Raw genomic sequence first — 16,608 nt, 5'->3', positions numbered from 1 at the left:
TGGATATATTGTTATTATATAGAACCCCAAGGTTGGGGACATCTTTTATAGATTGTTTAACTGAAATGAGCTGGACAATGACATCACTGTTTTCTCCAGAGCACCTATATATAGATAAATTAACTAAATGATTGTGTAGGAGCCAATCTAATGCAATTATAGTTTTGTCCACTAGGGGCACTCTGACATTGATGTATGAGGACCACATGGGTAATGAGATACAGGTGTATTGGTAGTGGGGAAGCACACAGTTTTTTGACCGTGTTAAGCGATGTACTATGTGGAATACCATGCTGACCTGAGTTTAATGGTGCTTAACCATGCTCGCTGATAAAGAGTGATATTCAAGGACAAATGGAATATGGACAATGTGTGTGCGCTGTATCTGCAAGGTATGGATTAGTATGTTTGAACAACAAAGAATGAAACAGCACAAGAAGCTAATTGGAAGCAACATGTATCAATTAGAGCACAATAAATAAAGACATTGTTGCATCTTATATCTGAGTTCATGGAGTTTATACGAGTTAATTACTTGCTCACTCCTATTGCCAATACCACAGCGGCTTAATGGAAAGCTGTTACAGATTGATAAACTAATGATATTTAATACAGAAATGAATCAACTGACTTAAGCTGAACAATGACACTATTTTCTAGAGCTGTTGTACAGTGGAAACAAACTCTGAAGCATCATTTTTCTGCTATCACTGTAAAGCTGCTTTGAAAATCTATATTATAAAAAAAAGCTATATGTATATAAAGTTGACTTGATTTGATACAATCACAATTCTTGTTGTTCCAGAGCAACATATTAAATGTTTATTTCTAAAAAGACAATGTTTTCCCCCTTGACTCATGCCCATGTATAAATCAGTAGGATGTTGCCCGATTCATATCATATCTATATGTTTATGTTTAAACTGTTTAAATCATTGTCTATCTCTCCATCAACCCTGGTCAATTCTATATAGTCTTTTAGTTCCTCTCTTGTTTTTTGTATTTCCTTCTGGACATCGCAAAGCTCGTTATGTGTTCTCCTCATCTCTGCAATGGATTTGAGTACACTGGATTTGACCTTTTCTGGATCATCTACTTTTCCCTGTCTCATCTGGTGAATGTCTACAGAATCCATCACTATGAAGGCGACATCAAGGATGACTAGTAGTCCACTTAATACTCCTGACACTGCTTCTGCCACAACTCGTCCTACCCTTGCAGTCTGAGTAGCAATTCTGCTAACATTTGCCAACAGACCTAGATTCAGGAGTTGGGAGGCACACAAAATATTTCCCCTGTCTAAATTGCATGATATTTGGATATTGTCAAAACTTGTGTTGCCGAAAAAAACACTGAACTTTGTGATTCTTCTCAGTACCTTTCTCAGCGTGTTCAGTGGTGTGATAATTGGTTCGCTTACAGATTCATACTTCTGCTGAATTTTTTCAAGGCTCCCTCTGAATGCTTTTTGTTGTACAGTATTTGTAATGGTGGATGCAGCACCTGTTACTCCACCTGCAACTCCTACTCCAACACCGACACCGGTAACAATCAGAGACGCCCCAAGAGTAAACGGTGTCAAGATTAAACCAACTAATGCAGTGATTCCTCCAGCTGCTCCGATCACTGACCCGGACAGACTCCCCGCTGTGGCGCTGTAATGCGCAGACTCCATTGAATCTGTTATTCTTTCCCACTCATTAACTAAGACCTCAAAGTCTTTATAGTGCTTGTTGTAAGCCTTATCGAAGGCACTGATGGACTTCATGAAAGTCTGTAGCAGTACCTCTGGTGTTCTGCTGTTTCTGTTTACTGCATCTGTCAGGAACGGTTTTGCCAGAATCTCTTCAGCTGAAGGTCTGTCTTTAGGGTCACGGCTGAGCGTTTGTCTGATTAAATCCCGTAGTTCCTCGGAGTATCTCTCTGAGATGTGAGGGAGGTTTCCTGCCAGGCTGACAGCGTGACATATGTGACGCTTCATGCCATCTGCCTGTGGAGAAAGAAAAAAAAAATAGGAATCTTGTAGGGATGGGACGATAACCGGTTTCACGATAAACCGTGATAAAATGTACTGACGGTTAGTATTATCGTTTAAAATTTAATTATCATTAAAACCGTGTTTGATTATCGCGATTTTAATAACTCACTGAATCCTGTCGGCCAGTCTGACGCAGGCGCGCAGCACGCAATATTTTTTTTAATTACTATTCGAGAAGTGACCGTGCTCAGGAGATTTTTCAGCCTTTTAAAAGGACCAAATCTGAGGTGTGGTCATATTTTGGGTTTTAAAAAAGTCCTGAGGGAAGCTTGATTGAGGATGGTCACCCTGTCTGCCGAACAAAAAGTCACTGCAATAGAAACACTTCAAATCTGCCGAGTCGTCTTGTGTGATCATCACCCGAACGCAAGGCAAGTTAACTTTGACCTTAATACCAAAACTACGTCTGGGAAACAATTGGGCACGAAATGTTGTTTTGAGTTGAAACATTTTAAGTCACTCACTTGAAATAGACGTGAAGCTTCCGCAAAGAAAAGTTCGGAGCAAGTGGATTTGAGCTAAAGACGAACGAACAACTTCAAACAAGACTATTATTAAGAGTGATATTTTAAGGAATAGTAAAGTATAGATACATCACGTATTAAACCGATTTTATTTTTACCACATAATTACGGGGACATTGAATTGATAATGAGATTAGCTAATGTTTTAAATCTTACCTATTTATGAATTCATTTTGTAAAACAATCGTCCAGACAAGATATATCACACCAATATTATCAAACTCTGTAAGAAATAAATCAACTCTGATTTCATTTTTGCAAAACAATCAAAAACCGGAGACCCAAGACGGCAAGTTGTATTTGAATGAAACAAGAGCGCGCGTCCGTTGTGATATGGATGTGCGCTGTGTAATAATGTGTTGCTATTGACGACGGCCATTATAAAGAAGCAAATGCCATAGAATAGAATCTTGCTTAAAAAAACTGCATAGAGAGGCGTGTTTTATTTGTTATTTGTTGATTTTCAATTATAAAACTTGTTGAAATGTTTCAGTGTGAGCATCAGTTCTTTTTGAGCACTTTCATACATTTTTAACAAAACCGTGATAATATTGATAATCACGATTATTTTGGACACTATAATCGTGATATGAAATTTTCATACCGTCCCATCCCTAGAATCTTGTTAGTTTCAGTAGGTGTTGAAGGAAAAATAAAATAAAAGAGCTGTATATAAATGGAATAATTATAATTATATATAACTCAGAATAGCATGACAAACAGACCAACCACTGTAACAATGATAAGATCTGACAAACAAAGGGTTAATCAAAAACCATGGAAACTAATTAATAAAGACAAAGTAATCTTAAAGGGTTAGTTCACCCAAAAATGAAAATTAAGTCATTAATTACTCACCCCCATGTTGTTCCAACCCCGTAAGACCTTCGTTCGTCTTCAGAACACAAATGAAGATATTTTTTATTAAATTTGAGAGCTGTATAACTACCACATTGGCTCCTAAGGGACTGCCTCTTGACGGCCCAGAAAGTCAATGAAGAAAATGTTTAAATATCCCATGTTACTACCGTGGCTCAACTATATGTTTATCAAGCGACGCGAATACTTTTTGTGCGAAAAAACAAACAAAAATAACGAGTTTATTCGACTATTTCTTTTCTTCCTTGTAGGCCAGAACGAGACTTCCTTATAGATTTCCACGACGCATGCGCGAGAATTGCGATCTGAAGTAGTGTAAGCTGGTGTGAGCAGATCGCAAATCTCGCGCATGCGTCGTGGAAATCTAAGGAAGTCTCGTTCTGGCCTACAAGGAAGAAAAGAAATAGTCGAATAAACTCGTTATTTTTGTTTGTTTTTTCGCACAAAAAGTATTCGCGTCGCTTGATAAACATATAGTTGAGCCACGGTAGTCACTTGGGATATTTAAACATTTTCTTCATTGACTTTCTGGGCCGTCAAGAGGCAGTCCCTTAGGAGCCAATGTGGTAGTTATACAGCTCTCAAATTTAATCAAAAATATCTTTATTTGTGTTCCGAAGACGAACGAAGGTCTTACGGGGTTGGTACAGCATGGGGGTGAGTAATTAATGACTTAATTTTCATTTTTGGGTGAACTAACCCTTTAACTGGCAACAGTAAAAAAACAAAACTTCAAACTCAGGGAAGGTTAAGGATCAAGAGCCCAACTAAAGTAAACACTGTCAACATATAATGGTGACTGAGGTCTTGTCCACACGGACACGGGTATTTTTATAACCAGGGTTTTTCCCTCCTGCGTTTAAAAAAAAACCTGTGTCCACATGAAAACGCAAAAACACGCTATCAAGCGCTGTCAAGAGCATGCAACACCAGCAGGCGGCGATATAAACCTAACCGTAAAGCAACGTTAGCCAATCAGAAGCCGTCAGCAGTGCAAAAACTCCAGTTTGTATGTGGACAACCAGGTCTTAGGAGGTTAACATCAGGTGTCTTCAATAATGCTCAATCATCAATAAATTATTCACTTAATTATCTTTAACACTGCTTCAGTGTTCATTAACACGCTGCTCAGTTTAAATAATTCTCACTTTTAAGTGTTAATTTAACTCTGGGGATTTTGCTGTGTATTTCTGAACATTGGCTCCTCCCTCCCTCAGGCTCTCTCGTCCCTATGGCTCTACCCTCATCAACCCTCACCTTGTCTGCGAGTGACACGGACTCAAGAACCTTCATCATTTTACCACCTCGGACATTCTTCTGCAGGTGGGTGGGTTGGCTGCAGGCACACACATAATCTTTAAATCCTTGAACAACAGCACTTCGATCAACTCAACTGCTATTTACAACTGTTATTCACTATAAACACGTCAACACATCCTCTATTCAGACGACACAGAAACCGAAAATTCTCGTGACAGCAGCATCTGTCTAAAAAACAATCTTAACCATTCTAGTATTTAATCAGAAACGATCTTAAAACAGGGCTTTAATTGTAAAATACCGAACTTGTCCTTTAACTCTCCGGACACTTTTCCGCACAGTCCAACTCACAAACAGAGGCGGGGGAGATCGGAGGGGTCCATTTCCAAGGGGTGGCCTTTTCTACAGTCACGGTTATGATCTTAGTTTAATTTTTACTGACTCTTCAGTCACGTCTCATTTGTTTTATGATCTCGCCACAATCTGTTGTCATGGACACTGATTCAAACATCACACCAGCTAGTCCTGTAGTTCATTATTTCTGTGTAGTTTGTTCATCAAACTCCCTTGTGTGGAGTTTGGTGATTCTTTTGCCGTTTTGAGTTATTTAATAAATGTTTTACTATTTGACACTTTTGGCATTTCATCATCATTGGGCTGAAAGTGTGACAGTGATGTGGTGATTTTTGGAAAAAAACAACAACAAAAAACTACATAAATACTCACCCACACATCAAGCATGCAGAGATCATGGAGCAACCATCCCAATGACCATATGTCACTAAAACAGCCGATGCAAGATAATAAAAAAAATCAAGAAATATTTACACTTTAAAACATGTTATGTGCTATCTACTCAAATAATGATAACAATACATATTAGATTTTTGAGCATTTTAAGGCTTGAGGCCTTCAGATGATACTAATGTTTCTTATGTGGACATCTGTAAAAACACCTCAGTGATTAAAACATATGCATTCGGCAGAGATGGGAGTAAGTCACACGTTCAAGTCACAAGTAACTTCTGTAAGTAATCTCTGGCATTTGGATTGTGATTTATTGACGGTGGAAGAGCAAGCTTTGTGATCCTAAGTTGGAATGATACGAATAAATTCATATTTAATTTAATAATAGCATAATAATGTTATCTTTATTATTTCATATTTATATATATATATATATATATATATATATTTAGCAGGAAATATGGAAATTATTTAAAAAAATTGTGGAAGAATAAGGCTCTTGTTTTTTTTTTTTTTTTTTTTTTTTTAAAGCAATAGCCTACGTATTTGTAAAATTGAATTGCTGCCACATAGCGTTCTCATTCTCCATTTTGTTCGCTGAGGTGGAGCAGTGATGAAATATCATTATTGTAAATACTGTAAATCCAGCATTTCAGTAATTAAAAAGTACATCTTTAAAATATAAGCAAATTACAATCAAGCTCAACAGTTAATGTGCACACAGTGCCTGATAGGGATCTGTAATGATCATCAGCTGGAGTACCCCTGAGAGCCACCAGAGGGCAATCCACATCAGACTATTCTGAATCCCTCACACTCCATTTCCCACAACTCACTGCCTGGACATCACCAAGGGGGTAATCCATCGACCGGAAGTTGAAGCCTCGCGGGAGCTGCCATCTTGTAGCAGAACTTCACTTGCGTTAGCATTCCCATTGACTCCCATTCATTTTGGCGTCACTTTGACAGCGAATAACTTTACATCTGAGGCGTTTGAAGACCCCATTTGTCCTTTATTTATTTCTAAAGAAACACGACAATGTATAAAATGCTCCATTACCTTGTAGCTTATGTTATGGCCTCGTAGAAGCAGTTTTTTGTAAAAGTAGGCTAACGATTGCGTCATACCCACGCGACTCTCTGTCGCACAGTAGAGAGATTACCGTATGGACAGGAGAAGAAGCTCAAGCGCAATCGGGGAAACGTGGAGGCAAAATGACAAAATAATTAATCGGAATACCTGAGAATACTTTTTGTGTAAAAAAAAAAACCAAACAAAAATAACGACTTTATTCGACTATTCCTTTTCTTCCTTGTTGGCCTGAGAAGAGACTTCAAGAGATTTCCACGACGCATGCGCGAGAACTGAACTGAAGTAGTTGAAGGAGATCACAGTTCTCGCGCATGCGTCGTGGAAATCTCTTGAAGTCTCGTCTCAGGCCAACAAGGAAGAAAAGGAATAGTCGAATAAAGTCGTTATTTTTGTTTGTTTTATTTTCGCACAAAAAGTAGTCTCGTCGCTTGATAAACTTATAGTTGAGCCACTGTAGTCACATGGGATATTTAAACATTTTCTTCATTGACTTTCTGGGCCGTCAAGTTTCGATCCCTTAGGAGCCTATGTAGCAGTGATCCACCTCTCAAATTTAATCTAAAAAAATATCTTTATTTGTGTTCTGAAGATGAACAAAGGTCTGATGGGGTTGGTACAGCATGGGGGTGAGTAATTAATGACTTAATTTTCATTTGTGGGTGAACTATCCCTTTAATATTATTGTGAAACCTTGCACACCTGCAGGACAGGTAATGGACAAGTGTGTAGGAGAAAGGACAACACTGCCTGATGAATGTCATGGGATGGGAATGTTGTGGCAAATAATGAAAGGTTGATACTTTTGCAAGCACAGCTTAAGGATCATTCATCAAGGAAATTTTAATGCTGAACATATCCAAAAGCATACCTCTTGGAATTATATTTCCTCTGATGAACTTCTGGGCTGATGTAGAGGTTTGTACCCACAACTGAATTAGCATATTCATCAGCTCTACAAAGGAAAAACAATGTAAACTCAAACCTGTAACAGTCCAGGACTTTTGGTTTCGATCCATCACTAGTTCCCATTAATGTGGGTTTTTTTTTTTTTACCTTTTCAATGCTTTTGAGCTTCCAAAATCTCCTAGATTGATGTAACCATCTTCAGTCAGGAAGACATTCTACCATGACAACAGAATTCTCATGAGTTTTCCAGATTTGACTTTGTTATGTGATTTGTTGAGCTTTATCAGTGCATACCTGTGGTTTAATATCTCGATGAAGAATTTTCTTCTTATGTAGATACTGCAGAGCCAGGCAAATCTGAACCAGCCAGTCAAGGATCTACACACATCAAGGGTGTAAGGTTGATTTTTAGATTGGTGGGGACATCCCCAGAAGCAGAAGAATCAGGACATTTCTAAAATAATGTTTAAAGGTTTTTAGTCATTACCCAGCCAGCAAAGCCATGTGGGGCCCACATGTGTTTGACCTGGACTATCTAACTGGGACCCAGCCAGTTTTGTCCACGGTTTCCATGGCTGTGCAGGCTGGGTATTGACCTTAAAGGGATAATTGAGGATTTAGCATTAAGCTTTGTATTGTATTACTGTATTAAGAAAAACTGTAGTATTTTCGTATTACCATGCTTTCCACCGTCATATCCCCCTGAGACGAGAGATTTATGTATTTTTTTTTGTCTGGAAAAAAAATCCTCAGATGACGCAAAAATCATCATTTTGCGTCATCTGAGGATTTTGTGTCCAGAGGCTAAAGACTAAAGGTCAGTAGTCGGGTATGTCCTGCATGTCATCAACCCACCCATAGAGGGCGATCTCACTCACAGAATGAACACATATGCTGCGTCCCAATTCGCTTACTTATACTACGCCCTAAAAGTATGTACTCTTTGTGAGGAAAAAGTACATACTTTTGAGTGTGTAGCAAAAGAGTAGGCAAGCTTTTGGGACATACTATCACGTCATCTTTAATGACATCAGCTCTGTGTGCATCCTGTCACCGTAAACTGCCCTGTCAATCATCTCGTCACAGTTAAAATCCTCCATTCTATCTAATTTGATTTCCTACCGTTTCGGAGAGCACGTTCATCTGCCAGTTGTGGGTCTTTCATGCTCTCCTCATGTGTTTGCAATTTGAATATAATGATGCATTTAAAACGTAATGGCTAAACTTGTCTTTACAAAAGCTCACAGTGCTGCTGCAAATGCAATATAATGTGGACAACATTGAATAAATTCATTTTCGTCAGGTTAGATACTGATAATTAATCACTCGAAGCTTTTTATCTAAACCTCTCTACACAACCGCGGGGACTCGCGCGTCCTCCGTATCGACAACGTGTCTGTAGTTTTTTAACACTTTTTACTCGTGTTTGTAGTTCTAACCGAATCCTCGTCCAACGCGCAATGGTTTGTGGGCAATATCAGCCGTTAGAGTGTGCATCGATCTACACTTCGGATTCTGACCGGAAAAAGTAGACCATCCGGGAATCTTTGAAACACTCATTTCAACATACTACGATTTGGGACGTACTAATTCTGTTTTCGAATACTATTTAGGACGGATGGTACGCGAATTGGGACGCAGGGATAAGCTGGCAGGCTCTTGTTCTGTGGAGAAAGACCATCCTCTTTTTCCCGGACACGTCCGGCCGTCGATGTCCGGGATTCAGCTTTTGCTTTCTGCAGTCGACATTCATTGTTTACATGCACAGCTTTTGTTTCAATCTAACTGAATTAATTCCTTTGGTGAATCTGAATGTACTGTTTACATGAACGCTAAACAAGTGATCGGTTGATGTGCGTTTTAACATTGCTAAGAAAATCCCCGCTCCTCCGTGAGAGATACGAGACAGGTGTCGCTCACAGGTGTCGCTCATCGGTAATCACGCCACCGGCCTCGCGCCGTTCTCCCGCGGCCCTCACTCGTCCCGCTCGCCACAGTAAACATGATGAACGGCGACTGTAGAACACAAAAGCCCAATCCCGGACATTTTGGGCGATCTCGAAACACATTTTTGGGCAGGCTCATCACGGAGACTCACTAGTAGCCTAGACTTGTTGTTTAACTACTGCACTCTGTTACCGGTAGGCGTGGCCTCCTAGGGCAGCGAAGCAAGTGCATTCTGGGAGTTGTTGTCTTTCATCCACATCAGCCAAAAATGTGGGCTTTTCTCAGTCTAGAAAACTCCAAATTCAAAATAATTTCAAATTTCTTCAATATAAATGACCCATTTTAAATACACATTCATCTTTCCATAGCTGAAGTATCCCTTTAACATTACGTTAATTCATTAATTCTGTAATGTTACAGGTAACTACCCATCTAGCAATTTTGCGTTTAAAAGACGTAATAGCCATTCAAACACAGCCCAGTCGTCTAGGCTAAAACAAGACAAAATGAGGGCTGTCAGTGAAAATTTAATAGATGTCTAAACCAGAGCCCAAGAAAAGACTAGTCATCAATTAGATAACAAGGAAATTAAATGAGTAAATAAATGAAATCAAACACCTTGTAATCACTGTTTACTTTGCTTACATGGTGACATATCTTACATCTCGCAAGTTATTTTGGGTTAATTTAAGGTTATTTTGGCTAGAGCCGGACTATATCGGATCTATAGTTAACCTAGACGGTGACATGACAGCTATTGTTTGCTAGGCGCTAAAGACAACGAGGCAGTTTTAAAGAGACTTAACTTGTCAAAAAAGAAATCCATACAGGATTGAAAAAACTTGAGGGTGAGTAAATTAAAAATTTTTTTGAGGGGTGAACTATCTCCCTTTAATAAAATGATGCAGACATGTGTTTGGCTTCTTCAAAAATCAAGGAGAAAAATATAAGACAGTATTTTACTATTGCATTGCACTATGAAAGGAGTAAAGTTACGTCTTTGTTAAACTGCCTCCCTGTCTTCATTAGTTACCTGTAGTTACCACAAGTATAATGACACCAGTCATTTTGGACCTTGTGGGCACATTTTTGGTCTCCATGAGGAAACAAGCCTATAAATCATACAGAATCAGTCTGATGTGATGGGTAGGTTTTGGGGTCGGGTTGGTGTGTGTGTGTGTGAGAATATACAGTTTGTACAGTATAAAAACCATTACATCAATAAGTCCTCATAAAACATAAAAACATGTGTGTGTGTAGTGTATGTTTGTATAATGTCCCCACAAGGAGTGTATATGTTTGGGTCATAACCTACTAAATCATGTTTTATGTGAGAGTGGTTTTAAGGATAGAATAGAATAGAAACTCACCTGTTTTTCTTCAAAAAAACGTTCATCTTTCTGTTTGCCCATGAGTTTTGAAAGGTCACCTCCTTCACAATACTCCATCACAATATAAATGCGTCCCGCTTCTTTTTCTAAGTAAATGTACATCCAGTCAGAGAATGACTTAACTCTGACTGTCTTAAATTTTCTGAAAGCGTCTTTGTTCAGTTAACTACGTAATCCATGGTTTTTCATAATTTTTCAGAAACACAACTTAAAACGAACAGATTTTTTATTCGGAACAAAGGAAAAATATAGTCTACAAAGAACAAGTACCTTCAAATGAATCCACATAAGTAACAATGTATCCAAACTGCAGCGTTTTCAGGATCTCGACTTCCTTTTTGACAGAATTCAGTTCCTCACCCTGAAAAGAAGAAAAAAACTTATTGTAAGGAAAAGTTGTGAGTCCTGTGGTCAATACTCAAGGAAGATCATACATCTCTGGAGTTCATCTGTTTGACCACATAAGGATCTCCATCTGCATCTTTCACCAGAAACGCCATTCCTGAAGCTCCTCGTCCAAGCTCTTCCTCTATGGTGTATCCATGTTCTTTTAGCACTTCTATAATCAAGATTTACAATAATTTCTGCAAAATACTGTATGCGTTGTCAATTGAAATAAGAGAAACAAAGCTTTTCCAAACATTGAATCAATTATATTTTTTTTAAGCGTTCAAAACACCACTAGGTGAAACCTGTTGTTCAAGACTGTGTGAATGCAATGAAAACTCAGTCCAAACATGCAAAAAAAAAATTATTGCAAACATTTTCTTGATTGTGTAACCTATTAAAGGGTTAGATCATCTATTTTTAAATATACTGCAATATGTGCCTTGATCATGTTTGGCTATATATTAATTAATACATATAAAATACTTATAAATGAAGACACAGCAGCACATTTAATGTGTACACATTGCACATACATGCTCCCATATAAATGTGAACGTGCAGTGACTGTGACATACATAATTCACCTTTGTGCTAAATATAATTCTATACATTGTTGGTGATAAATGTAGTACTTTGTTCTTAGCGTTTTTCCTCATAACTGTTCAGGGATAGTGGTCCCAAACGTTCTGTATTCGTGATGATGTAAGGCGCTTGCCAGCGCTTTTTGTGGGCTAGTGTTTTTTCATACCAAAATAAATGACACACGTATTTGTGTGCTCAAGGTGAGAAGTTGTTTCTTGCAAGTTACTGCAATTATCACACTGATGACCCTGACATTAGTCTGCTGGACGTACCCAGTGACACAACATTACGCTGTCACCCTCAAACTCCACGAATTGTGGGAATCATCGGCATGGTTCGCACAGACTGAAACGCAGTTTGCGCTGAGTGAGATCACCGCAGATACAACCAAATACTTGGTAATTCAACAGCATCCAGTGTGGTGAGCATTCTTATAAAGCCTCTGGAAAACACGAAGAATGTAGCACTCCAAGCCCACCAGTTGAAAACATTGGGACTGTTGAACGGGCCTTGAGACGCGAATTGAAGAGATTTCCAGAACGCATGCGCGAGAACTGAGACGAGGACGTTCTTCTTTGACTACTTTTTGTTACCGGCTGCTCACCGCTTAGGAGTATTCATAGACATATACACTAGACCTCACCTTGGATACGGCAGTTCATTAGAACAAATGCGTCAATAGAGCCGCCATCTTGAAACAGGGGAGCACCGCCACTTTAATGCATCAGCGTCAATGTAGTAGACACAGGTCTAACGCAAATAAAATCACCATAACTCATCATGAATGCGATTTTTCTTGTTTTTTTTTTGTTTGTTCCAACGGTCAGACATGCATTTATCATTGATTCCAAAAACAAGAAAAAAAAAAATTTTTTTTAAAAAACATTCTTCCTAGTTCAGATTTCATCCGTGAACATCATACGCTGCACAAAAGTCCGCCACCATCAATTAATTTGAAGTAAAGGCAGAGATAGCAGCCTTACCTAGCTACAGTACTTCCTATGACAAGACCCCTGTTCCAAGATGGCGGCGGTTTTGACGCATGCTTAGAACACCAAGGTGAGGTCTATATGTCTATGAGGAGTATTAACGCCCCCTACCGTATAGGATGACGTGCAGATATAGCTGGAAGCGCAAAACTTTATGTTTACAAGCAGAGGAAGATGCGCGCTGTACATACGCATTTCAATTACCGTATTTTCCGCACTATAAGGTGCACTTAAAAGCCTTTAATCTTCTCAAATACGACAGTGCTGTGCGCCTTACAATCTGGAGCGCCTTATATGTGGATCATCATCTTATACGGTAGAGGGCGGTAATACTACTAAGTGGTGAGCAGCCGGTAACAAGAAGTAGTCGAAGAAGAACGTCCTCAGCTCAGTTCTCGCGCATGCGTTCTGGAAATCTCTTCAATTCTCGTCTCAATGCCAATAAGGAAGTAATGGAATAGTCGAATAAAGTCGTTATTTATGTTTTTTTTCGCACAAAAAGTATTCTCGTCGCTTGATAAACTTATAATTGAGCCACTGTAGGCACATGGAATATTTAAACCTTTTCTTTAATGACTTTCTGGGCCGTCAAGAGCCAGTCCCTTAGGCAGTCTATGTAGGACTGATCCAGCTCTCAGATTCAATCAAAAATATCTTTATTTGTGTTCCGAAGATGAACGAAGGTCTTACGGGGTTGGTACAGCATGGGGGCGAGTAATTAATGACTTAATTTTCATTTTTGGGTGAACTAACCCTTTAAAAATGAAGTGTTTAATGTTTTCTGCTCAATATTAATATAGGGTGAGATTTGTTAGTTTTTAATGTTCTATTATTTTGGAATATAAAAAGGTTTTCTGGTATGCACTGCACATCATCAAGACTGTAATTACTAAATTTTAAAGTAATGGCTATGCATTTCTCAACACAGTGAGAGTCCCTTTGCAAGATATATTAGTATATGCAGGTGATGTACTTGTGGTTTTACTAACTGAAATATTGAACAATGATAATGCAAATAATTATAAAATATAAATATTACATATTTTTCTATATACGTGTTTCTATGAGTAAAAATATCTGCAATATAGACATGCAGTGCCATATCTGATCACATACGTATATCTATAGTATGAAGTGTATTAATAACATTAAAATGATATACATTATGATGTACAGTAGTAAATATAGTGTCACATATTTTTCCAAATATACTGTTATATTTTTCTTTTTGTAAAGTTCAGTGCTTTAACCTCTTTTTTTTTTTTTTTTTCAAAAAATTATTTTCCACTTTATTTTCGAAAATATTTGTAGGCCTGCGTAGAGTTCAAACTGCTTTTTCGTTATACCCCACACAGTGGAACTCTTAGATAACACTGGGAAAGCCTGCCTTTCCAGGGAAGGGGAATACTGCGGAAGCAAGCCACATCCTGCCCGAAGGGAAATACATCATTTTATTAGGGGGGGTGGACAGGACTGGACAGTGACAGCATAGCGGACTCTGCCAAGAGAAATACACGGACTCACCGCAAGGAGGTGATCGTGGAAGAATAAGCATATGGGATCGCCACAGGGATCACTACACATGGAACCCAGCCTAGCACAAGTTACACAAGCATACAAGCACTAGGCCTGGATTCGGACGCTCTGAAACCTCATAGAGGGGGCTCTAGCAGAATTGATGGTGTAAACCACCGCCTGGGGTAGGTCACCTAGTCCTAGATCCTCCGAGTTCTGTCCAGGGACCAGACATGGAGTTTCCAGAGGTCTGGATGTGGGTGCTATAGGCTTCTCTGTCTCTAAATGAGCAGGTCCTCTCTCAGAGGAGTGGGCCATCTCCAGGTGGGCCGAGGAGATGGCGGATGAGTTGTGACATTCAATGAGAGTGTAGACCCATTGCAACGACTGAATGTCTCATAAGGCACAAGTATACACACAACTACACAACCTATACAAACAAGTATAGGTTGTCATCATACCTGTAAGTTATCAGAAAATTGTTGAAACAGCGGTATTCCAATTTTCAACGTAATATTTAGAAAAGAAAACGCATATTTTTCAGTCCTCGTCTGACTGTGGTCTACCATTGCCATCAGATTGTGGTTTCTAAGAACGGTTTGATGTTTATTTTGCAAACGAAAAATATGTGTGATATTTATACTCACTGATCATGCCAGGAGAAACATCCATGCTCTGATCTGAGGAAATGCTGACAGCACTGGCGTCTGAGAGTCTGCGATACTTATCCATCTTCAGGGGAAAAGGATGCATTACATTATATTTACGTATCTTTACATTTACATTACTGGCCGAGATCTTTCAGTGTTCATAATACTTTATCTTCTTCATCCCTTCACTGCAAACAAGCTGAGATTGTCTAAATCCTTGGTTGTCGTATTTACGCCTATAAATCCCAGAAGAAAGAAAAGATAACGCAAAAATAAAGGGGACCAAGAGCCCAACGAAAGGAAACAATGATCACCACAATGGTAACTTAAAACGAAGCAAATATCAACATCTAAACCTCTGTTAATTCTCACTAGGATCTTCTACATCTGACAGAAATAGTCAAAGTATCTGTATTTTATGCCTGTGATTAAGGGCAGGATCTGGTTTCTCGTATGATCCAAAGATTTACAGGTGTTTCCTTTATGTTCATAATTTTTGCACAAAGACACTGTCTGTGAGCTGCTTTGCAATTACAAATGGAAATTACATTGAAATAAACAAGAGTTGTAATTCATTGCATCTTGGGAGTGTTTATTTGGTCCGGAATAGTGGTGTGCACAGACCTCCTCAGGGGCAGAGGGACCAAAAAGGACACTAAACATTTTTTTTAATTTTTTTTAAATTTTTATTCTCCTTGGCATTATAAGAAAATATGTTGATTCAATTAGAAAGCCAACCCGGTCTCATCCCAAGACGTCATATAACTGACGTTTTGGGACGTCTTTTGACCATACGTCAATATTCGCCTTTTTAGGGCCCCCTTAAACGTCGGTAGATGAGGTTATGGGATCCTAACTCTACCCCAGACCTAAACCTAACCCGTCACCTAACTGACGTTAAAGGTAAAGCGTCAGTTGTATGACGGCCCGGGATCGCCATCTACCGACGTTTAAGGGAGCCCTAAAAAGGCGGATATTGACGTATGGTCAAAAAACGTCCCAAGACGTCAGTTATATGACTTTTTGGGATGAGACTGTGTTGAGAAAGCATAGCACATCAAATAAAAATATGGAAATGATGATAATATTACTAAATACTCTTTACTTTACCAAACAAAACAGTGAGAATCAAGAAGGTAATTTTGTAAATTTGGCATTTTTAGTTTTGTTGTATTATATGTATGAAAGTGTATAGCTATCATGAATCAGTAACACTTTACAACAAGTTTTTCATTAATCAAGCATTTGCATTTATTAATCTTAGTTAATATTAATTTCAGCATTTACTAAAACATTCAAATCAAAAGTTGTATTTGCCTTCATTAGTTAATGCACAGACTGTGATTAACAACTGAGAATTGAATTGATAATATTAAGGAAATAAAGACAAACCTGCTTATTTCTTTGTGTGTCTTCTGTCCAACTCCAGGCGTCTAAACAGCAAGTGAAAGCTGTTATCAGGCTTGTTGTATTTCAAGCAGCGCTGCACACACACTGATCAGTGCGTCACATCAAAGTACCGCGAGAAGGATTGGAGAGCAGGCGCTACATTTGCTTTTGAATTGCTCTCGCGATACTTTGTGACACACCAAGTCTATACACTGGTTACCTTGAAATCACATGACACAGGATTTCTTTGAAATCACACCAGAGTCGTTCCTTAAAGGGATACTGCACTTTTTATGGAAATACGCTCA

At 38.7% G+C, this 16,608-nt stretch overlaps 1 protein-coding gene across 2 annotated transcripts; it reads right to left on the bottom strand.

Annotated features, from left to right (window-relative positions):
• Positions 1 to 513: 513 nt before the first annotated feature.
• LOC120463186 (uncharacterized) lies at positions 514 to 16,413 on the bottom strand. Of its 2 annotated transcripts, XM_089129077.1 has the most exons (10): positions 16,304 to 16,413; positions 14,909 to 14,993; positions 11,220 to 11,344; positions 11,056 to 11,146; positions 10,765 to 10,871; positions 7,742 to 7,825; positions 7,595 to 7,662; positions 7,410 to 7,493; positions 5,428 to 5,482; positions 514 to 1,990 (listed from the first exon to the last, which is right to left on the bottom strand). In XM_089129077.1, exons 2-10 carry the CDS (start codon positions 14,991 to 14,993, stop codon positions 905 to 907), a joined length of 1,785 nt encoding a protein of 594 aa, XP_088985203.1. In that variant the 5' UTR covers positions 16,304 to 16,413; the 3' UTR covers positions 514 to 904. The 2 variants fall into 2 exon arrangements, with proteins under 2 accessions (XP_088985203.1, XP_088985204.1); XM_089129078.1 differs by lacking the exon at positions 14,909 to 14,993 and having other exon boundaries at positions 16,304 to 16,392.
• Positions 16,414 to 16,608: the final 195 nt, after the last annotated feature.

This window comes from Pimephales promelas, chromosome 3, assembly GCF_988280905.1.
Source record: "Pimephales promelas chromosome 3, fPimPro1.hap1.1, whole genome shotgun sequence".
Classification (NCBI taxonomy): Eukaryota; Metazoa; Chordata; class Actinopteri; order Cypriniformes; family Leuciscidae; genus Pimephales; species Pimephales promelas.
This window is presented reverse-complemented; position numbering and strand designations above follow the sequence as displayed.

Coding starts and splice junctions, on each gene's coding strand:
- LOC120463186 (XM_089129077.1), bottom strand. CDS start 14,993: ATGGATAAGTATCGCAGACTCTCAGACGCCAGTGCTGTCAGCATTTCC. Junction 11,147..11,219: donor AACAGATGAACTCCAGAGAT/GTATGATCTTCC, acceptor TCTTCTTTTCAG/GGTGAGGAACTGAATTCTGT. Junction 10,872..11,055: donor TTATGTGGATTCATTTGAAG/GTACTTGTTCTT, acceptor ACATTTACTTAG/AAAAAGAAGCGGGACGCATT.